Below are 24,525 nucleotides of genomic sequence, written 5' to 3' on the forward strand. Positions count from 1 at the left end.
TCTGTCAAGAGGCTCTCCCATTGTGGGATTTCTGCATTGACCACATGATCCACCTGGAGACCTGTCACCTCCCCGGTGTCAGGAACATGCTGGCAGATTGCCTCAGAAGATCCCTTTTCTCTCATCATGAGTTGTCACTCCATCCGGAGGTAGCCCAGACGCTCTTCCAGAGACGAGGAATTCCCCAAGTGGACCTGTTCGCTACCAGACAGAACAGGAAATGTCATTGCTTCTGTTCCCTGCAGGGTCTGGGCAAAGACTCCCTCTCTGATGCCTTCCTGCTATCATGGTCGTGGGAACTGATGTATGCATTCCTGCCAATCCTGCTCCTGAGCAGAGTCCTGTCAAAGGTCAAGAGAGACAAGGCCCAAGTTGTCATGATCGCCCCAGTGTGACTGCCAACATTGGTTTGGCACACTGATGGACCTGGCGGTGTCCGCTCCCTGCCCACTTCCCAACCGACTGGATCTGTACTCACGGGATCACAGGTGTCTCCTACCCCTGACCTCACCTCTGTCCATCTCACAGCGTGGATGCTGCGTGGTTGAACTTGGAGGAGTGGGCCCGGTCTAATGAGGTCCAACACCTCCTCCCGGAAAGCAGGAAGTTTTTCAGTAGCTAGAGCAACCTAGATGAGGTTCTCCCAATGGGCGTCTGAGCATAACGTCTCTCCAATGCACTCCTGTTTACAATCTATCTTAGATTACATGCTCCATCTTAAGAACAAGGAGTTGTCCCTCTGTTCCGTCAAAGTGCACCTTGCAGCTATCTCTGCTTTTCACTCTCCAATCCAAGGTTAGATGGTGTTCTCACACATGTTGGTTTGATTCCTGAGAGGCCTCGAGAGACTCTACCTTAACTTGGTTCTTTCTGCCCTTTGAGCCTATGGGCTCCTGCTCCCTCTCCCACCTGTCATGGAAGGTCGCATTGCTTGTGTAACCCTTCTGCCCCTCTGAGGTGGCAGCAGCAAGGGCTTGGGTTTTCCATCTTGTATGTACCGTGTGATGTCCTCAGGAACACCATCCAAGAACTGCTCCATTTGTATGAGGAGGTGCAGTTCTTCCAAGGTTTTAACATTGTGTCCTGATATCCAGGCCTTATAATTTTTCCCAACGTAGTAGGCGTGTTTGGGAAATGACACATCTGGTTTCCACTTTTGGGTTCTGAAATGCCGACGGGCATGATCCGGGGTTATCCCCATTCTGTATCTGGCCTTGGTTTGAAAAAGTTTATAGTCGTTCATTTGCTGCTTAGGCATTTCAGCTGCCACCTCTGCTAAAGGTCCACTGAGCTGTGACCTCAATTCTACCATATACTGGTCTTCAGGGATGCGGTACCCAAGACAGGCTCTTTCAAAATTTTCCAAGAAGGCCTCGGTGTCATCACCTGCCTTGTAGGTGGGAAATTTCCTGGGATGTGGAACCATAATTGGCGAAGGGTTGTTAGGATTGGCTGGCGCATGCAGCCCAGCTTGCGCTAAGTCCAGTTCATGTTTTCTCTGTTTTTCCTTCTCTTCACTTTCTTTTTGTTGTTTTTCCATTTCTCGGCGGTGGGCCATGTCTTCTTCTTCTTGTTTCCTTCGGTGTGCCACCTCTTCTTCTTCTTGTTTCCTTCTGTGGGCCACCTTTTCTTCTTCTAGTTTTCTTTTGTGGGCTGCCTCTTTGGCTGCTTGTTCTCTTTTGTAGGCTGCCAGTTTGATGCTTTCTTCCTTTTCTTTCAGCTCCACCTCTTTTTGTCTTTTTTCCAGTTGTCGCCTGTGTTCAGCTTCTTTGATTTGTTCTTCGGCCTCCATTTTTGTATTGGAAGGCATGGTTCCTGTTTTCTTGTGTTGGGGTGCCCTCCGGTGTTTATTGTCTGAACTGCAGGCTCTGTTGCCTCCTGGGGTCTGCCTAGCAACCGTGCCTTTTTCCCTTTCTTCCTCTAGCTAATCTTCAATGTAAAGTAAACCAGAAAAACCACTTTATTTGCATGAGTATAGTGCTGGTATCTGCCTCCTAATGGGAGTGCTATTGTCACAAAAGACCCTTAACAGCCCCTTAATGGTTTCTTGCTTAATATGCAAGCCACAACTGCCAGAGAGAGCAGAAAAAAAATTCTCTCTGGTTCCCTTTTAAAACCAAACTGTTTCTCTCTGCTAAAAAGCCCCTAGCAGAGAAAAGAAAAATATAATATTCCTACTGGCTTCTGGATTCTATCTTTCCCATAAACGCTGCCACCATGTCATAACTTAGTCCCAGATTTGGACTTTAACGTCCAAAATATGGGGGTTAGCATGAGAACCTCCAAGCTTAGTTACCAGCTTGGACCTGGTACTGCTGCCACCACCCAAAAAATTAGAGTGTTTTGGGGCACTCTGGTCCCCCCAAAAACCTTCCCTGGGGACCCCAAGACCCAACCCTTGAGTCTCACAGCAAAGGGAAATAAACCTTTTCTCTTCCCCCCCCCCTCCAGGTGCTCCTGGAGAGAGACACAGAAGCAACCTCCGTTAATCTAAGCAGAGGGAGTCCACCCTCTCTAATTCCAGTCCTGGAAACAAAAGCACTTCCCTCTTCACCCACAGGGAATGCAAAGTCAGGCTAGTAAATCTAACACACACAGATTTCCCTCTGACTTCTTCCTCCCACCAATTCCCTGGTGAGCTGCAGACTCAATTCCCTGGAGTTCCTCACTAAAGAAAAACTCCAACAGGTCTTAAAAGAAAGCTTTATATATAAAAAAAAAGAAAAATACATACAAATGGTCTCTCTGTGTTAAGGTGACAAATGCAGGGTCAATTGCTTAAAAGAAATATGAATAAACAGCCTTATTCAAAAAGAATACAATTCAAAGCACTCCAGCAACTATATCCATGTAAATACAAAGAAAACAATAGAAACCTTACTGTCTTACTATATTTGTACTCACAGCTTGTAAACAAAAGATTAGAAAGCAGGAAATAGAAATCCTTCTCATAGGTGAGAAAGATTCCGGCAGAAGACCCAGAACAAAAGACTCACACACAAAAAACCCTTCACCCAGAGTTGAAAAAATCCTGTTTCCTGATTGGTCCTCTGGTCAGGTGCTTCAGGTGAAAGAGACATTAACCCTTAGCCATCTGTTTATGACAGCAGCTATCTCTGCTTTTCACTCTCCAATCCAAGGTTAGATGGTGTTCTCACACATGTTGGTTTGATTCCTGAGAGGCCTCGAGAGACTCTACCTTAACTTGGTTTTTTCTAGGCTCACGGGCCTGCCCTTTGAGCCTATGGGCTACTGCTCCCTCTCCCACCTGTCATGGAAGGTCGCATTGCTTGTGTAACCCTTCTGCCCCTCGGGGGTGGCAGCAGCAAGGGCTGGGTTCAGTATCCAGGGGTTCCGTTTCAATAACACAATGCAAAACCGGCTAGAGCCCCCACCCAGTGACCTGGGACAATTACATACCACCCCCCACCGGGTGCCTCTAGGAGGCAATACTTCCCCACTCGCAAGCACGGAGTCCGAGTGTAGCAAAATCCTTTTAATAAAGGAGGGAAATAATGCGGCATCACATTGGAGAAACACCACAGACCGGATTATAACACAAACCATAAGCAAAAAAAGAAATCAAAACAACCCACCTCCAAGTACGTTTGGCAATGTCCATTCCCCCTTAAGGTCTTAAGTCCAATCACCCCAAAGTCCAACAACCCAAAAGTCTCTGTCTCTGGTCAGTGCCTCCCCAGAGTTCAAAATTTTATCTGCAGAGTTTTACCCCTGCTGCCTGGGTGGAAATGGGGAGAGGAGCACACACAGGGTGTTAAGGGGCACCTTACGTGGGCCGGGGCCAACTACTCCTCCTCCTCTCCGTGGAGTTCTGCTGCAGCCTTCACCACGACTGGCTCCACTCCACCAGCTGTGCCGTTTCTCCAGCTGACCCGTGAACCGCTTCAGCCGTCCCCGCAAACCGCTCCACTCCGCTCACCGTTCCGTGGGCTGCTCCAACATGCTGCAAACTGCTCCGCGCTGCCAGCCGCTTAGTGATAGATCTTCAGGCTCCCCCACTAGTTAACACAGCACTCAGTGATCTCAACTCAGTAAGCTTAGCTCTTTTAGTGATTTCAGCTCTTAGTGATTTCAGCCTGTAGTAGGGGAGCCCTAGTGCTGGTGCACCACTGGCCCAACATGAATTCAGCTCAGCAGCCTCTAGATGGACTCCTAAAGGGTTCAAAATTAGCTCTGCTCTTCAACAATGGAGAGAGGAGGATGTGCAATTGGTGTTCCAGGCCCTCAAAAGGGGCCCATACCATCAGGTACACACACCAGTCCCCAACCTCTCTCGATTCACTGGGTTTTGGCACCCATATCCCATGGATAGTGAGACATCTCTGTCATAAAGCAGTCTCATAGTTCCTCATTCACATAATCAAGGTGACAACACTTTATTCCTCCTGCCCCAATAATCAAAGAAATTAGGGATTCCAGAGCTAAAAAAATAACCATCCCAGGCTGCCATGGGCTGTGCTAGGTGGGGTGGGTGTGCCAATTTAAATACCTGAAATTTCTTTCCACACAACCCATAATTCAGCACCAGATATCAGGATAGAGCTCATCCTGACTCTCTTTACACTTGTGGTGATAACATCTGCGAGACGAGTGTCGGAGCTTAAAGCCCTGACATCAGAGCCGCCGTATAAGGCGTTCTACAAGGACAAAGTTCAACTGCAACCCCGTCCGAAGGTGGTGTCTTCCTTCCATGTTAACCACGACATCTTCCTCCTGGTATTTTGCCCCAAGCCGCACACCACTGGGGAGGAAAGGAGGCTGCGCACCCTGGACATCAGACATGCCCTGGCATTTTACCTGGAGCATACCAGGCCCTTCCATAGGACAACCCAGCTCTTCATCATGACACCAGACAGGATGAAGGATCTTCCGGTGTCTTTACAGAGGATTTCCAACTGGATCACTCTTGCAGCCAGACCTGTTACGAGCTGGCACGGGTTCCGCCGCCGCCGATTCTAAGGGCCCACACGAACAAAGCTCCAGGCGTCTTCGGCAGCCTTCTTGACACATGTTCCCATCCAGGACATTTGCAGACCTACGACGTGGTCTTCAGTTCACATGTACATGGCGCATTACGCCGTCTCTCAGCAAGTCAGAGACAACACTGGGTTCGGCAGAGCTGTGATGCAATTCACATGTCCATGAATTCCTACCCGCTTCCATTGGCACTTCTTGGGAGTCACCTAATATGGAATGGACATGAGTAAGCACTCAAAGAAGAAAAGACAGTTACTTTTTCTATAACTGGTGTTATTTGAGACGTTGCTCATGTCCATTCCATGACCCGCTCTCCTTCCATATGACGAGCACGCACACCGAATATGGAATGGACATGAGCAACACATCTCGAAAAACACCAGTTACGGAAAAGGTAACTGCCTTTTTCAATATGAACTAACTCAACTTGGAAGAGTAATGTTACAGATCATAAAGAGCTACCACTTATTGAAGTCACTGTTCTTATCCATGCTGGCTAAACTTAACAGTTAAATTAAATCCCAAATATAGAATAAGTTGCCCTACACTTCCAGGAACATTCTGAATGTTAGGGAATAAATATATATATGTAATTCTAATGTCTTCTCCTGTTGCAACTAAATCAGAGGTTTCACATGCATTTTAACCTGAGTTTCAGTTCCCATATGTTTTTTTTAATAACGTAATGAATATGTCATGGATTTACTTGATTGAAGAAGCTAGCTAGCTGGTCAGCATGTATGTAATGTTGTTAACTACCTTTTTCTTAAATCATGTGACAGATACGGCAATTTCCTGCAATATCTTTGGAAGATATTTTAAAATTACGTTTAAATAGCTTTGGAGTCCATTGATTACAAAGGAGAAGTTGTTGTGTTATTGGGGGATTGCAAGCAACTTCTCTAGGGTGAGACGTGGTCAGGATGAGCTCTGGCAGTGTTCGAGGTTCAAAGGTCTATTTTAAACAGTGTGCCAAATAAACCTGCACTTTCGGGATGAACAAAGTTAGATGGTTTTCCTAGGAAATACCTGTGGGGGAGGGGAATGCAAATTCCCACGTCTGGGCTCACCCTTTTGAAGCTACACCCAGAGAAGAGAACCATTGTCTGGCCGATAATGTGTTCATGGTCTCTGCAGATCAAAGACATAGGCTGTGTAAAGGAGGGACTCTCAGATTCATGGGTGTCCTTGTTCAGAGCAGAAGCTGTTATGAACTTGTGACCACAGGAAAAAACCCTTGGATAGGTCTGTAGGACTGAGCACCTGCCAAAGCCCTTCCTGGAGTTAGGGGTGAGCTCTGGTAAGCTGTCAGCATGCATGTAGGTTTTTATTGTTTTTAATATTTTCTCCGTAATGCTTTCACCTTTAAAAATAAAGGTGCATGTCTAGAAAGGGCTATGTGGTAATGTGTACTTGTGGGCAGTTATGCTGTGTATAGCCTTTGAGGAGAAAGCCGAGTAGGCCTGCTTAGGCAGTCTGACTTGCTGGGGAGCTCTGTATAGCCAGGAAACAATGTAGCCTGGAAAAACCCCAGTCAGGAGGGACAGAGACACAGGTCTCCTCCCAAGAGAAGTGACAGCCAAGAAACTTGGAATGAGTGCCCTTGCTGGACAAAGGAGCGGGTATACTTGACCAGTTGCCCTGAACTGTGACACACGTTAGTTGTTTTAAGTATGTTCAGCATTCCGTCCCCATCCTCCACACTTTTTTTGCTTTTGAATCATGGCAAGTAGTTGAGATGCTGCCATCTTGTTACAAAACACAGTATATCTTAGCCTGAGAGCGAGCACAGCTTTGCAAGATACTTTGTCATGTAACTACTTTCTTGACCATGTCCCATAAAGTTTTCCTTTGCCTTAAGGCTGGAACAATCCTATGTCATATAGATGAGACTTCTCTTTTGTTCAGTTTCTTGAACCTTTTAACATCTATTTATTGTCCTTGGTATTAGAAAACACTATCTATGTGTTCTTCTTCCAGTTCTTCTATCTACCTCAAATGGATCCGTTAGTGCACCAGATATTAGTATGTGTGTGGTGGGGAGGGGAGGCCCTGACATTTAGCTTCAGTGTGGTTGGTAATCTTTTTCTGCACATGGAGAGCTGTATTGGTTTGTTTCTTCCTGATGCGATTTCTAGAGGTTTTTATTATGTTCATTATTTCTTTCTTTAGTTTCTAGTTTCCTTTCCCCCTAAAACGACTTGCTGCTGCTACCATCAATGAAGCTTCAGGGGAGTTGAGTCCAAAATGGTTGATGCTTGTGCAACCTGTGAGACTCCCATAAGATGGGATGGTAGTTTAATGTATTTATTTTATTGCACTGATTTTTACTAAGTGCTGCTTCAGTTGTACAACATCTTCCATTTCATTTGCTTAATCTGATTTTAAACAATGCAGTTTATAGGTTGCTTCCATATCTGCTGCTGTATAACGTCTTTCTCACTTCTCTATCTGAAAGTGTCTCTGTTTAGCTCCGACCTATGAGTTGGCTTTGCAGACTGGACAAGTGGTTGAAAAGATGGGAAAACGTTGTGTCAACATCAGAGTTACGTATGCTGTCCGAGGGAATAGAAGTATGTTTGATTCACTTTTCTCAGTAGATATGGGAATAATCAATGTTAGCGTTGGTATTATGTAACATTTATATTCTAGAGGCCCCAGTCAAGACAGAGGACCCCATTTTTACTCCTGAGGGAATTCTGTGCCAAAAATATAAAAATTCTGCATACAATATTTTAAAATTCTGCAAATGTAATTTGTCAATAAATGTGGAGGTTCCAGCATAGCAGTGGGCAGCACAGACCACTGACTGCATGTAGATGGGAGATCACCCTGCTGACCCCCCCACCCCCGAGATAAAGGCTAATGTAACTTCTCCATCTCTCAGTTCCAAGAGGTACCAAGATTGAAGAACAGATAATAATTGGAACCCCCGGGACTATCCTAGACTGGTGTTTCAAATTGAAGCTGCTGGATTTGAAGAAGATCTCTGTGTTTGTGCTGGATGAAGCAGATGTTATGATTGACACACAGGGCTTCTTAGACCAGAGTGTCCGCATTCAGAGGTAATCCTTTAGTTAGCCATCTGAATGCTGAAGGCAGAGTAAATAGTGGTTTAGTTTTCAAAGTAAACAGTGGTTTAGTTTTCAAAATACTTGATTTTAACTTGCAAATCAATTTATATCTCTGAGTAATAGTTTTCGCTAAACCACTGCTGAAAAAACTCTACATAATACTGTCCTAGTCAGATGTACTCGAAGGGGAAGCTAGAGAGAAATCTCCTTAAAGCATGACTTAAAAAGTGGTTGAGTCTACCTTCCTTATTTATACGTGCTTCCTATGGATGTGGCTTCAGATTTGGTACTTTCAGAGCACTAGGTCAAAAGGAAATTGGAAAAAAAAATGGGCTTCTCAAGCACCCTTGTTTAAAGTTGTGTTTAAAATCAGCCTGGAACCCTCCAAATTCTCTTACAGTTGAGATGATGAATGTTAAAGGAAAGAGTGCTGGAAATTTCCCATTTCATGAACTTTTGACTTGGAAGCCTACATGAGCACTACTGTTTTATCTGCTGATCTTATTAATTCGATCTAAAATTAACATGGCTTTATGTGCATTATCAGTCCCCCCATATCTCCCTCACGCTTGAGAGCGTGAGCTACAACCCATGCCACAGTTTCAAAGCAACGTCCACACGGTTATTTGTAGTGTGCTAACATGAGCCTTGCTAACACCAGTCAGTGGACCCAGGCTGGGAGGCTTGCAGCCAGGTATAGTGTAGACATACCCTTAGAGCTTGTTTAACATTACAGCAGGGCTGTTTTGATCTGTTCTGTTGATGGATCTCTACTGCTTCCATGTAACTTGATTGCATGGAAATATCGCACTGTGATAAACAGCTTGTCAACTTAGATGATCCCTGGAACGGATGGAAAAAATTCATACTCATAAGGAAAGGAGTTGTTGGCACAGGAACGTGAAGGTATTGTGGCTTGAGGCTGTTGTCCGATAAAAACACCACACAATTTACTAGCCTCTCTCTTCTAGAACATTATCACAGGACTGTCAGATGCTCCTCTTCTCAGCAACCTTTGAGGATGCCGTGTTGAGATTTGCTGAGCAGATCATCCTTGACCCCAACGTAATTAAACTCCGCCGAGAGGAGATGACCTTGACCAATATCAGGCAGTACTACTTTTTGTGTGAGAATATACAAGATAAATACAAGGCCCTGTGCAATATCTATGGGAGCATCACTGTTGGCCAGGCTATCATCTTCTGTCAGGTAAAGCTCTCCTGTCGCTGTTACTCATGCAGTAGTAGAGCCAGATTACTGGTTTCATAGAAATTACAGTAAAAAATTACTCTTCTTTCAATGCTAATATCAACAGAGTAAGGAGTTTTCTTATGGGCAGTGCAAGAGGGCTTTTATCAGTGGGGCGTAATTTGAGGAATACTGCTCAACACGTGTTCCTCTACACTACACACACCCTTCCTCTGGACTCCTACAACTCTGCCCACCATGACTCCTCTTACCTTTTAGAGATGACTACATCAAGCTGGGAATTACTCCTCCAGCTGTAGGTAGACAGAATGCACTGTCTTTGATTGAGCTAGCACACTAAAAATAACACTGAAGCCGCAGCAGCTGCCCAGGTATAATCCCATCTGAGATCTTGGGTACGTGCTCAAGTAGCTATCCTGTGCTGCCATCTGTGCTGCTGTGGCCACACTGCTATTTTTAGCACACTAGCTGAATCAAAACTTGCACAGATCTGTCTACCCAGACATCGCCCAGCTGCAGTGTAGATGTACCATGATCCTTTTCTGTGTTCTGTACTTAAAAGGTTACCAGGCGTCCCAGTTGCATACTTTGCTGGGGTTCTTGTGTGACTTCTACCTCAGTTTGCTGCACGCTTCGGTACACAGTGGACTATTTGGCATCACATGTCTCACTCTTGAGTATTTGGGATTTGCAGTGCCCAAGATCCCATTGCATGCTAGAACAGGAAACAATTCTATTGAGAGATGCCGTGCATGGGCTCACCACAGAGGCAGCCGGGCTCCTAAGCTTATATTTGAAGAGAGGGAAGCGGTGGTAGGCAACAGAGCCCAGACCCACCACAGGCTCTTCAGACTTGCTTGGTGGCTGACCCAGGTCAGACCTTTATAGAATGTTTATTTAGTTTCACTCCTGACTGTAGTAATCTTTCAAAAACAGTATTATTTTCCATCTCTCCCAGCAGTAGGTGAAGCATATTACCCTGGATTCCACAAAGACACTTACAATAAGCCACACTATAGAGCTGTTTTTATTGGTACTCTGCTATTTATTCTGAGTATACATATCCTAAATATGGTTTCTCACTATATTTCATGTTTAGGGCCCTACCTAATTCACGGCCATGAAAAAAGCGTCACAGAGTGTGAAATCTGACCTTTTGTGTGCTTTTACCCTAAACTATACAGATTTCACGGGGGAGACCAGCATTTCTCAAATTGGGGTCCTGACCCAAAAGGGAGCTGGGGGGGGAATCACAAAGTTATTTAAGGGGGTCGCAGTATTGCCACCATTACTTCTGTGCTGCCTTTGGAGCTGAGCGGCTGGAGAGCGGCAGCTGTTGGCCCAGTGCCCGGCTTCGAAAGCAGGGCCCTGCCAGCAGCAGCGCAGAAGTAAGAGTGGCAATACCATGCCATGCCATCCTTATTTCTGCACTGCTGCCTTCAGAGCTGGGCAGCTGGAGAGTGGCAGCTGCTGAGGGCCCAGCGCTGCAGGCAGCAGTGGAGAAGTAAGGTTGGCAATACCATACCATGCCATGCCATACTTGCATGCTACCACCATCCTTACTACTGGTGGCAGCTCTGCCTTCAGAACTAGGCTCCTGGCCAGCTACTGCCGTTCTCTAGCTGCCCAGCTCTGAAGGCAATACCTCTGCCAGCAGCAGCGCAGAAGTAAGGGTAGCAATACCGCAACCCCCCTTGCAATAACCTTGCAACCCCCCCTCCAACTCCTTTTTGGGTAAGGCCCCCTACAATGACAACACCATGAAATTTCAGATTTAAATAGCTGAAATCATGACGTTTTTGACTTTTAAAATCCTATGACCATGAAATTGCCCAAAATGGGCCATGACTTTGGTAGGGCCTTATTCATGTTCTTTGCTTTAGGATCCAACAGGCCATGTACACTTACTCTTCAAGTCCTCTGGTTTACAGCAATCAACTTGAACTTCACCCTTTGTGTCCATGAACATTGGGAATGCTGAGTCACTCGCTCTGTCAGACTACACTGTCCCAACCTCTGTTCTGAAAGGGCTAGATGAACTATCTAATTTCCTGCCCCTTATTACATTTGGTGCCAATTGACTTTTCCCACTCTGGCTCTCTGCCAGCACACACATTATTATATTACGTATACTGAGAGGTTACAGATAAGTCAGAGCGCCCCAGTAGGATTCCATGACACCAACCACTCTTTGTCTATTTCACCTGCTGTTGTTGGCCCAATTTGTTGTCCTTTTGGAGTCCTGACCTATATTGTGTTGTCAGGAAACATATCATCAGCTCCTAACCAGTTTCTTCCTCCAGGCTCCTGTGTGAGACTGGCTGTGCCCAACTCTCACAGCAGATCCCAGAGAAAATCTTTCCCTCTCTGGTTTTAGTGAAAGGGAAAGAGGCTAGAAAACCAGCTGGAAACCTGCATAAAAGAATTAAAGGAAACAAACAGAACTGAGGCTTTTAATGTTTTTGTGTTTTCTACATTCAACTACTTAATGTTGTAGTATTAAAAAAACAACAACCCCTGTGTAGGGCAATTTTGATAATCAAACACTTCAGGTTGTTTAAATGTAAGACAGTGACACGTGTGCATGCATGTGTGTGCATGTATCCAAGGATCCAAGACACAATTTCTTTATTGGAGCTTTAGTTCTCTAATCTACTGTGTTTTTAAAGGCAAGAGTTCAGAATTTCACAGTAGTAACCACTTAGCACCAGCTGAGTATAGCCTGTTTAAGTGGAATTTATGCTAGTTCTGTCTTTGCTAAACAGTAGGCCATTGCCATTACCATTCCCTTGTATTCAGCTAAATCTTTCCTGAAGCCATCTTAATTTAATTTGTCTCCATTTGGTCTATAGACATGATCCACAGCTTTAACTAATTTTTTGTTTTCCAGCTGGTTTCAGCATAATCACTTTTGATTTTTTTAGAAACAGAAAGAGCCGTAGAGTAAAATCCCTGGACATCTCCCTATATCCAGTATTTCTTAAAGAGGGGGGCCTGAGTGAGCTCCCAGAAAAATTGATGGTGTGCTAGTGGGACTTGGACTGTGAGCCCGCAGGTTCTGCCTGTGAAGTGCCAGACAGACACTCCTCTGAAATGCCGTGAAGAAAAGGAATAAAGTATTTTAGGGAATACATAAGTATGATGGTTGCAAGTGACTGAAAGAGGAGGGAATATGTTTCCTCCCAAGGAGATTTTATCTCATGTACTTTCTTCCTGCATTTGTTTCTAGACTCGTAGAAATGCCAAATGGTTATCACAGGAACTGACTCAGGATGGGCACAAAGTGTCTATCCTGAGTGGAGAGCTGACAGTTGAACAACGGGCAGCTGTAATCCAAAGGTTTCGTGATGGAAAAGAGAAGGTCCTTGTCACAACGAATGTCTGTGCTAGAGGTATTTGTCTTTAGCTAATCCATTTGTTTCTCAAAGTATTACAGTATTGAGAGCTTTGTTTTTCCAGATGGGGTACACACAGGGCATGCAACTTTAGTATTGTTCCCGCATTACATAATCCACCATGCACACCGAAAACCCACTGTGGAGTGCAGAAGATGATGACAGCTGCTTGGAATCCTGTAATCTCTGACATATAGAGACCTCATCATAAGCTTTTCTGCTACATTGTTGTCACACACAGTGTTGGAGTCCGGTTGTCAATTTGTGGGGTTTTGTGGATTTCTAGATATAAATTCAACGAGTGTTTGGCCGAGCAAATGCTGATTCCTATAGCTTGCAGAAATAATACCAGGCTGATTTCTTATTCCAAACAGATCAAGTTAAGGATTGCAATTCCATGTATAACCCCTTTGTATACAGCTCAGTGCCTGCTTCTCAGGATGGTGTTGCTTGTCGTGACTGTGAAGCCTTATCTACACTGGCAAACACTTTACAGCCATAATTCACAGCTGGTACCACACAGTGGTATAAACACCTGAGTCCTGTTTACACTACAGCTTCCACAAATGGTGAATTACAGTTGTGAAATTGCTAATGTAGACAGTCAAAATTTGCATGTTTTACAATTGCCCTGTCTGAAAAGTCAGTCACAACAAATATAGTAGTCTGAGGTAAAGGCAGATTTTCTTCAGTAAATTGATCCTTTGGGTAGAGATTTTCATCCACAAAAACCCATTGAGATAGTGTTGAATATAAAAATTATACAATATGCACTCGTTAAACTAAAAGCACTTTTTAGAATGTTGTTATAGAAAAATAAATATTTGAAAGTCAGGGAGTTCAAAGTTGAAATTCCATAAACAACTTCACTCTGTTCTCATACTCTATCACAAATGTGTATAATCTTCATAACAATACAGAGAAGTTTTCCTGGTTTTGTTTTAAAGTAGTTTAACATTTTAAAATGACCAATGAAAAAAGTAATGCAACATGTATGTATGTCAGCTGCCCCTGTCCTTTCTGGAATGGTAAGGGTCAATAGGGTCTGCAAACAGCGTTTATTAAATGAGTGGGGTCAGGGTAGGTATTTAACTTAAGCATTTATGTGAGTGCCAGAAAGAGGCTTGATTATAGTGATTCTTGAGTGTATAGAGAAGTAGCCAAGTTAAATTGCCCTTTCTGGCCTGTAATGGAATGATGACTAGAGGTGGAGGGTGCTTGTGAATTCAAGCAAGAAGTAAAATGTGAAAATGGTCATGGTTTTAAGCAAGTAAAACTCATTTATTCTTGTCTGAATATCAATGATCTCATAGGATAATTTTCAGAAACAATTGCTAGCTTTCAACACTCAGCAGCTGACTTTCCAATGATCTGCCGCATTCCATCTTTCCATCTCCTCACATGTCATCCTCTACTACAATGACCTGTCACCATTCTTGCCATGACAATTTGCTCAAGGTTATTTCCATCTCTGTGCCTGAAGTGACCAAAGTACATAAGTTTGTGCCTGTTGACTTCTTACAACATGGTCCTATTTCCCCAGTAATGCTTCTAACATAAGCACTCCTCTAATTTTCTGTCTAAGAGATAGTCAAGAGTCTTTGCAAGCAGCACTGCGTTTCTAAGGCTTCATTTTTGTTCTTGTCAGCAGCATTAATTTCCAATGATTCACCTCTATAGTTTGCTACTTTTCACCAACTGAACCTTTATACATTTCAGGATGCCATGGTTTTTCCACAAATTCATGTGGGAGGATTGGCTGAGCGAGTCATTCCTAATCTTCTGATTTCTTTGGAATTCTTTCTCTGGTTGGATATGTTTGTTCCCAGATAACTCGATTGACAATTGTGTGTCCACTTGCATTCTGGTTTTGTTAAGCGTGTGTTTCGCGTATTCAGGGATAGTCCCTATTCCTCACTAACTATCCTTTGCAGACACCAACATTCATTGCGTTCTATCAGTAGTTGTACTAAAGACCATCATTGTGACTGTGGTTTCTGGAGGGGCCTCACTGAGATTGTTCAGTCAGGACAAAATGCAAAGAATGGGCCAGACTATCCCCCAAATGGTGGTTTATTCTAATAATTACATTCACCAAGCCAGCAACGAAACAGCTTCTACAATGCCTTACTGGTTACCCAGAAGCCAAAAACACAGCTCCCCTAAAGGAATCCAGCCTTGGGATCCCAAGTCAAATATTCATCCTATGTAAAGTTTTACCAATCTCAAGAGATTGGACACAATACCCACAAGGTCAATGAATATTTCACATTTTACCCAAATACATGCTTACAGCCAATTCTGATTAACTAATCTAAGATTTATTAAAACAAAAATGAGTTGTGGTTAGAAAATCATTATACATACAGATATGAATGAAAGTCTTAGGTCAGTTTCATAGCAGAGATGGTGAATTAGAATAATAGAATAATCAGGGTTGGAAGGGACCTCAGGAGGTCATCTAGTCCAACCACCTACTCAAAGCAGGACCAATTCCCAACTAAGTTGCTGAGTTGTAAAAAGTTTTTCCAGAATCAGTTCCATAGGCTATAGTCCAATGGGCAGTCCATGTGCAGTCTGTTTACATTTTTCCATGAGAAATTTCAGAATAATCCAGAATGGAACTGGAGACCTCAGTCTTGAGACTTAACCCTCCCCTGACAAAGTCCAAGCAGATCTGAGATGAACAGGATCAGGTCCCAGAGTTCTTTTATAGCTGAAGCTCAGCTGATAAACCTCTTGTCACAACAGGCATCCCTTGGATGAAGAATAGATGAAGAATAATTTATGTTGTTGCTTTGAAGTCTGTTCCTATTTCTTATGTAAAGAAGAATTGTAATAACTCTGTCACTGATTGGGTTATCTCCAAATACACACTTTGATGTCTCCTTAGATTGAAAAAAAAATAGGGTCGCATTTATCTTATTTTCTCAGATCCTGAATAGAAAGTACACTGTGAATTCATCCGTCATCATGAAATGGCCCCTAGCATTCCCTTACAGCTCCGAGACTCCACATGTATCTATCTAACATTGGGAACCTGATGGAGGAAATGCCAACAAAAGGTGGAAGAGTTAAATCAGGGAGTTAACCAATGGCAGCCACAAACCAGAGGGAAGGCAGCAGGAAACCACTCTCTGAACTTTCCTGGCAGAAAAAAGGCAAAGTGCCAATCAATGTGTGGTGCTGTATGGTGAGACTCCCAGGTCAGAAGGCGCAACAGTTTATACTAGGGAGGAAGTTCTGGTCATTAAGAGTACCAGTTACCGTTCTGTATCAAATCCTCCAGGTAGTACAGTGCCTGATGTTTGCTGAAGAAAAAGTTACCTGGACCTTTTGTAAACAGATTATCAGAGTAGGCATGTAAAATGTGAAGAGTGCATAGGCTCTGACTTCCTCTCTACCTGGGGATGCTCGACCCCCCACCTTCACTCCACCCCTTTCCCCAAGGCCCCACCTCGGCTCTGTCTCTTCCCACTCTTGCTCTGCATCCTCCCCTGAGCACACCCCATCTCTGCTCCTCCTCTCCCTCCCAGCACCACCTGCACACCGCCATGGAACAGCTGATCATGGTGTGCAGGAGGCACTGGGAGGGAGGGAAGATGGGGAGGGAGTTGATCAGCAAGGCTGCCGATAGGCAGGAGGTTCTGGGGGGAGGGAAGAGCTTTGCTGCCGGTGAGTGCTAAGTGCCCACTGTTTTTTTTCCATGGGTGCTCCTGGAGCACCCCCAGAGTCGGCACCTATGGAGTATGTATGAAGGGATGCTTACCATTGTAACCAAAGAATTGTAAATATGTATGATAGATTTGATTTTAACTAAGGAAGATTAAATTCTGGGATGGACAAACCCAGATGTGGAAGGCAAGAGAGCAAGATCTAGCTGCTCTGGTTGTGTAGATGACCCTATGTAGAGAGTTGTATGCCCATTAGTATTTAGAGGATAGGGTGATATAATGGGAGTAAGTGGTTCATTTTGAGGAATGTTGAAATGAAATATGCAGTGTGAGGAAATCAGAGGCAGAGAGAGAGGTTGAGTAGGAGTAGGATGGAACTAATTGCTTGTGGAACCCTAGCTCTGTATATCCTGACCATCTAGACTTTAAAACTACCGTGTTCAGCTGAAAGAACAGGAGTACTTGTGGCACCTTAGAGACTAACAAATTTGTTTAAGTCTAACAAATTTAGTCTCTAAGGTGCCACAAGTACTCCTGTTCTTTTTGCAAACACAGAGTAACACGGCTGCTACTCTGAAAAGTGTTCAGCTGAGGTTTTCTTTGTTTAAGGAAGATGTTTTCAAGCTTAGCTATCTTAATTTTTGTTTGGGATTTCCTTGGTGATTCTGTTTTGATGAATAGCACAATTGCAATATATCTAAAATATCATGTTGATGCTTGTTTTTATGAAGTTCAAATATTTCTCTAGTTTTTCTGGTGCATAACTGTTTTTCTGAAGAATCTCTAAACTTATGAACTTCACTGCATAATTTGTTGCGTTCAAAATTGTATGGATTTTGCTATGCCTGAACAGCTTCCTTCCTCCTGGGACTTACAAAATTTGCCAAATTCATAAGCCAAGTTGCTAAGATCCATGAAGCAAGCTAAATTTTGTACTTCTGCTCAGATTTTGCACAGCTCCTAGAGGTGTTAATTTTGAGACACAACTCAAATTATTCACCTCACTAGGGGAAGGAAAAACTTGTTTGAACATTGAGGACAAATCCTAAGGGAAAAAAACCAAACTTGCTGTTTTTAGAGCAAGTGATGTGTGAAATATACATCTTTAAAGTTAGATTGCTTAAAGAATGAAAAGCTCATTTGTTCGTTTCATATCCCCAAAATGTCAGATTAACTCAAACTTTAAAAAAATCTGAGGCATAAAATAAAAATTCCTGAGTGGAGAGGTGCCATATGGAGCTTATTATGGGAACTGTCCTACAACTTTAACTATAAAAACAACGAGGAGTCCGGTGGCATCTTAAAGACTAACAGATTTATTTGGGCATAAGCTTTCTTGGGTTAAAAAACCCTCACTTCTTCAGATGTGGGGTTTTTTACCCACAAAAGCTTATGCCCAAAAAAATGTTAGCCTTGAAGGTGCCACTGTACTCCCTGTCTTTGTGGATACAGACACACACGCTACTTCTCTGAAACTTTATCTATGGAGTCAGAAAAGAAAGCATCACTAGACTGACACTAAGAGTAGAGTATGGAAATATTACCTGGCCCCACAGCAAGCAGGAAGATCGCGCCACTAGCTCAGCGTATCCCAGTCACATGTGCAGAGTCATTCTTTCCAAGGGTATCCCTGTCTGTGCAGTCTATTTTGGCTCTGGTGCGTAAAGTGGGAAAGCCTCAATTGGTGCTTTGCGTTGCATCACCTTCCAGTCCAGACCAAAGCTGGTTACTTTCATTGTGTGATATCCACTTATTAATAAGAAAATCACATTTCCTTCTTGAATACCAGTTTGTTAAATTGTTCTGGTCCCCAGACATACATGAGTATTGGCCAATATTTTTTTCAAATCTTTGTCTACTCTATCCTTCACTCTCTTCGCCCCTCCTCCCCCGCCCCAATTTCTCACTGTAGCTACTTCTGGTTCAGCTCCCTGGTGATAGTAATGGTGTAAACTCTAGTATGAGCAAGATAATCTTGGCTACACTATCTTGTTTAGACCTGGCCAGAGCGAGGTTAACAAACACTGTTAGTCATTGGAAGCAGTTGACTATCAGCAGCTAAGCTGAACCAGTGGTAGCAACAGTGGGAAATTTTAGGCATGAGTTAATGTCTTCTCAAATACAAAAGGTTCTGTTCACACTCTGGGGGTTACCACTTCTCTTCACCCCATTTTTCAAGGTAACTTGTTTAGTATTTTCAGAACACCTTTGAAGTGAGCATATGAATTGGGTAGCCCCCTTCCAGCTGAGTGTCCCAAGCCAACAGTAATAGTCATTCTCAGTTCTCCATTGGGCAGGAAGTACTGAGATAACTACATTAGGCAGAAATGAAACTGGACACATTGGTCCTATTATTAATGGGTTTTAATGGCCATGGCCTATTTCAGGTGCAATGGCAGGTGCCTTCGGAGTTCATCAATGAGTTCTCTCTCATCCTTTCTTAGGTATTGATGTGGAACAGGTCACAATTGTTGTGAATTTCAAGCTTCCGACAAACCAGTTGCATTGTCCAGACTTTGAGACCTACCTACACCGCATAGGGCGAACAGGTCGTTTTGGGAAAAAGGGCCTCGCCTTCAACATGGTGGAAAGACACAACTTACCACTGCTACGCAGCATTGAAGAGCACTTCAGTGAGTACAGTACCCCCAACAAACCTGCACTGCACGTATAAAGCATGCAGAAGTTGGCCGTAGTAGCAAAGTGCAAATCACTGGTGCCGCAGTGCACTGTGTGTTGTATTACACTCACATAACTATGTTAAAAGTACATTAGTGAAGGTTGCAAAGTCTAGCACTCAAAAATGAAGAAATGTGCATATGCATTGTGATAGTTTGTAATTACAGGATAACATACATTTTTACCACAGGACCCTTCCTCATTCAGTGCACGGGTTAGATCAGGGGTCGGCAGCCTTTCAGAAGTAGTGTCCCGAGTCTTCATTTATTCACTCTAATTTAAGGTTGTATGTGCCGTTAATATATTTTAATGTTTTTATAGGGTCTCTTTCTAGAAGTCTATAATATATAACTAAACTATTGTTGTATGTAAAGTAAATAAGGTATTTAAAATGTTTAAGAAGCTTCATTTAAAATTAAATTAAAATGCAGAGCTCTCCGGACCGGTGGCCAGGCCCCGGGCAGTGTGAGTGCCGCTGAAAATCAGCTCGCGTGCCGCCTTTGGCACACGAGCCATCGGTTGCCTACCCCTGAGTTAGATGGTACTCGTTGCATGAGCAGCTGTTAGTGTTTTCTCAGCGTTCAGTGTGTGGCCCCAGGCTTTCCTCTATGCTTGCTCTGAAGATGGAATTATTAATTTCCTCACAGCCTTTTCAGTGGGGCTCCTCACTACAGCACCTGTGTGCTGCACAAACACTTCTTTTATTTATTTCACGACTGCTCTGTGAGATGAATGGCGCATTATCCCTATTTTACAGGTAGGGAATTGAGGCGTAGAGAGATTAAGGTCAAAGTATCTATTAATTTGGGGTGACCAACTTGAGATGCTTAGGACCTGATTTTTTCAGAGCTTTTTCCTCTACATTATGTAGCACTTCATATGTTCGAAGCCCAGCTCCCGTTGACTTCAGTTGCATCTGTGAGTGTTTAACCCTTCTGTAAATCAGACCCCAGAGCAGTGAAACTCAGACTACGACTCAGAAGCTGCAAGTTGCTCTTTGCAACGCATAACATTAAAACACCGTGCTTTAATTATTAACCAGTCAGGATGCTTTTACTCGGTTATTAACCAATTATGTTATCAGCTTGCACTGAATTATTAACTTATTTGCTGTGACAATAATATAGATAACTATTTCCTCTGTATTTCCCACCGTTTAAATGGTACAATTAACTCAAACTACTGTGGCTATTTTGGATAATGTTGGTTGCTAATTTGGCTCCTGAACCACTGAGGTCTGAGTATCACTGCCCTAAAGGCTCGGATCAGGCACCCAGAAAGTGAGGAACCCACAGGGTATGTGTGCGCACTCGTGCACGCACACACACACACTACCCTGCCAAAGTGAGCCTCGGAGCCTGGGTCAACAGACTTGGGTCATGGTGCAGGGCTAGAAATAGCAGCATGGATGTTCAGGCTCAGGGTGGAGCCCAGGCTCTGAAACCCAGTGAGGTGGGGAGGGTCTCTGAGCCCAAGCTCCAGCCCGAGGCTGAATGTCTATATTGCAATTTTTAGCCTTGCAACACAAACCCCATGAGCCCAGATCAGTTGATCCAGGCTCGGAGGGCTTTCTTTGCTCTGTAGATGTACTCATAGTTAATGATCACCTGTGAAAAGTTTGATTTAAGTGACTTGCCCAGTGTTGCAGAGGAACTGAGGCAGGGGTAGAATCCAGTTCTCTAGGGCAGTGGTTTTAAAAAAATTGTTCTGGTGACCCAGTTGAAGAAAATAGTCGAGGCCCACGACCCAATGGAGCTAGGGATGAGGGGTTTGGGGTGAGGGCTGCAGGGTGGGGCTGGGAATGAGGCTTTCAGGGTGTGGGAGGGGGCTCTGGGCTGGGGCAGGAGGTTGGGGTGCAGGAGATGGTCAGGGCTCTGGGCTGGGGGTGCAGGCTCTGGGGTGGGGTTGGGGATGAAGAGTTTGTGGTGCAAGAGGAGGGTCCGGGTTTGGAGGGGGCTGGGGTGGGCGGTTAGGGTGCAGGAGAGGCTCTGGGCTGGGGATGCAGGCTCTGGGGTGGAGCCAGGGATGAGGGGTTTGGGGTGCAGGAAGGGGCTCCGGGTCTGCGGGGGGGGGGGGGGGGGCTCAAGGCTGTGGCAGGGGATTGGGGCACGGAGTTGAAGCACAGGCTTACCTTGTGGGGCTTCCAATCAGTGGCGCAGAGGGGGTGCTAAGGTAGGTTTCCTGCCTGTCCTGGAACCGCAGACCCCACTTCCCCCCAGAAGTGGCCAGCAGCAGATCCAGCTCCTAGATGGAGGCACACAAGCGGCTCCATGTGGCTCTCACCTGCAGGCACTCTCCTCCCCCCTCGAGCCCCCATTGTCCAGGAACCTGTGACCCCACCTAGGAGCTGGACCTGCTGCTGGCTGCTTCTGGGGCACAGCATGGTGTCAGAACAGGTAGGAACTAGCCTGACTTAGCTGGGCAGCACCGCTGATTGGACTTGTAACAGCCCAGTTGTTGGTGCTGACCAGAGCCACCACAACCCAGTGCCTTATATTCCACAACCCAGTACTGGGTTGCGACCCGCAGTTTGAAAACCATTGCTCTAGGGCAACATTCATCTGCATGAAACCATCCTTTATCTTCCCGCAGTCCAACTGCCTCAGATCTTACATACTTTCAGAAAATGAAGCAGGGGTCCTACAGATAAGTCTGCTTCACTACACAACCCTCATCCATCCCCAGAGCAGGTCCCTCCTGTGCACTGAACGAGGCATGGAAAAAGAGTATGTGATCATGTAATGAAAGACTGTATCATAGTGCATTTGCGCAAGTGGGCGGAATTAAGGTTGCATAGGCAACCTTAATTCTGGCATTTTCTAACTTTTGAATGTTTGACTTTGCTGCCTTAATATCCTTTTTAACATAGGTTTTTGTGTAATTTTCGGGGTTTTTGAAAAAGGAAACTGAAAAACAAATTCCATCATGCAGAATCTTGGGTTCATTATAGGCTCTGGTGTGTATGGGCACAGTCTCTTCTGCCTGTTCCTCCAAGCTTGACCCCATCTGCCCCATCCTTTCCAGTCTTTCCCTTCCAAATCCTGTCTCTTCTCCTAGTCTCATTCCTTGGGTTTCTCATCTCCGTACCAGTCCCTTGCATAGCAATCCTAGTCTCACCCCTCTCAATTCCCAATCCTCTTGCTCAGCCTGTCCCAATTCCCTCCCTCCCAGATCTTCATGTGATCTTTCTCCCTCCCCCGCCTTCCAATAGTGCTCCTCCATTCCCTACCCTTGCTTGTTCCCAGTCCTGATCACACTCCCTGAACTCCTTGTCCAATCTGTTTCCCCAACCCCAAACTCCCTGCCTGAGTCTCTTTGTCCAGCCAGGCTCCGTTCTGCTTTTGCCCACTGGTCTTCTCTTCAGATTTGTGTCCTCCCCATTGGTTGCCATTCTTCTTGCCCTTCTCCCTATCTATTTGCCTCCCAGATCTGGCTCTTGTCCCTCTGCGTTGGAAACCAGCAGTTTCCTCCTCTATGCTGCCTGCGCCCAGCACAGGGGTCACTGAGATTTTAGGAGGACGTCGTCCTGTTAGGTGCCCAGCTCAGAGCTACAGTTGAAGGGAAAGTCCTACTCAGCCTCAGCTGGAGCATGCCCAGCGTGGACAGATTCTTTGGTGAATTTTGTTGTTCAAATTGCACATACTCGATAGACTTCTGCAAAGTCATTTTTCAGAGATGTAGAACATGGCCAGATTTGGGTGGATTTTCATGGGGATGGCAAAAGGCACATTCCCTAACACATTTCAGAATTCAAGTCCCCGGTCCAAAGCATGGGCATGTTAAAGTAGTTCAGAAATAAAGGCACCAGAATTTTTTAACATGAGCAACAAGTATTTTCCCTAACCTTTTCCTGGAAACAGCTGAACGTCTTTGGCTGACATTTCAAAAACGATAACAGTAAAAAGTCAGCCCGAGGCTGACATCAGCTATGGAAAGCTTCATCCCAAGTGGCTAGGCTGCCGAAGTTACAAGCAACTGAAAACGGGGTCTTATGATAGGAAGTGTTGTGCAACCTTAATAGGTGTTACTGCTAGCCCCTATTATAATTCTGTTAACTATTTAGAATCTATGAGGCGTGTGAGCAATACCGTAGTAAATAAGAACACTTATGGTTTAGAACAAAAACAGAGACTAAACACACCTCACTTCCCCCCTCTAGGGGGCACTTTCCCAAATTAGATTTACACATCTCCATCACTAGTGCAGGCCCTGGCTCCTTCACCTGATGTAGAAAACAAGCCATGTGCTGGAGGTAGGGCGGGAAGTGTTATGAATTATGAGGGACCTCAGAGGGTCATCCTGTGTTGCTGAGGATGGAAAGGGGGAGGAAACATACAACTGTGTATAGCCTTCCCCAGGTGAAAGAGAGGCTCTTCACTGAAGATGTCTTTGGGGAAATGATAGTGAGGAAGGGGGGAGCTAGAGTAGGTCTAGAAATACCAAGCCAAAGTAAGGATGCCTCAGGAAGTGATGGGAGTAAAGTTGGATTGGGGAGAAAGAGCAGAACCCACATGGAACATTATCAGCATGAGCTATTGCTTCAATAATAGTAGAGTACAACTGGGAGAGGCAGCAGGTGCAGGGTGAACTGGAGGTGCAAAACAGATGGGAGTGGTAATGGTAAGAGACTCTATTGAAGAGTTGGAGGGATCAGGGCTCCACCATCCCATGCCATCTGCTATTCAGTATGCTGCTTTGTAACACTCTAGCTAAAGTTCTGTGTTCAGTTTTTTGGTCTCCTCAGACCAGAAGGGTTTGATAAATTGCAGAAAATTCAGGGATGGGCAACAAACTGCAGCATTAGAGGGTTCTTGTGAATGCCTAAGGGATCCAGGTGTGTTCAGTTTGGAAGAGGGGAGAAGATAATGGAGTTTTATTCTAAAGGGACAGGGGGAAGTTATTCCAGGGACTCAAATGAGGCACGAATCAGAACAAAAGTCTCAGGAAATCCAATCTGCATATGAAGGATATATCCAGAGAATCAGCTGGTTGGGGGAATCCGCTACTTGGGCAACTTGAGATGCTGCCACTGTGTTCACAAAGAAAATTGGACTGAATGCTTGAGATGCTTATGCAGAACCAGCCCAAGAATGGGTCATCCAGCATCTCTACCACAATCTACAAGGGCCATTTCCAGCTTTGACACACAAATCTTATCCACGTTAAAGGCAAGAGACTGTTTGATGTAAGAGGGGAAGTTGTCTTCTGCCTGTGTACTGCCCGCTAGGAATGTTCGCACACTGTGCTTTGTTGCTCACCTGCTTGCTTAGCACAGCTTCTCAGTGTGAATGATTAGAAGCTGTTACTGTGGTTAGAACTCGTGACATGGCAAAGGGCAATTTCATCAAATGCTCATTTAACCTCTTTGACATTTTTATACTGATTTTGGATTGTTTCAGTCCAAATGTATATTTTTCTGAGAGAGGAAGCAAGGAAATGGTCCAAATTGTCCCTGCCTTGTAAAAAGGCATTGCGTTTTCAGGAAGTGCTTGTATG

The 24,525-nt window shown here is 44.6% G+C and overlaps 1 protein-coding gene across 2 annotated transcripts in view; it reads left to right on the forward strand.

Annotated features, from left to right (window-relative positions):
• Positions 1-24,525, forward strand: part of DDX25 (DEAD-box helicase 25) — a 46,797-nt gene that overhangs the window by 18,951 nt on the left and 3,321 nt on the right. For both annotated transcript variants that reach the window (XM_050921656.1, XM_050921658.1), the window contains 5 exons: positions 7,457-7,571; positions 7,886-8,063; positions 9,044-9,281; positions 12,511-12,673; positions 18,795-18,983. In XM_050921656.1, the coding sequence (XP_050777613.1) occupies positions 7,457-7,571; positions 7,886-8,063; positions 9,044-9,281; positions 12,511-12,673; positions 18,795-18,983 (883 nt within the window). The remainder of the gene's footprint in view (positions 1-7,456; positions 7,572-7,885; positions 8,064-9,043; positions 9,282-12,510; positions 12,674-18,794; positions 18,984-24,525) is intronic.

This window comes from Gopherus flavomarginatus, chromosome 13, assembly GCF_025201925.1.
Source record: "Gopherus flavomarginatus isolate rGopFla2 chromosome 13, rGopFla2.mat.asm, whole genome shotgun sequence".
In the NCBI taxonomy this organism is placed as follows: domain Eukaryota; kingdom Metazoa; phylum Chordata; order Testudines; family Testudinidae; genus Gopherus; species Gopherus flavomarginatus.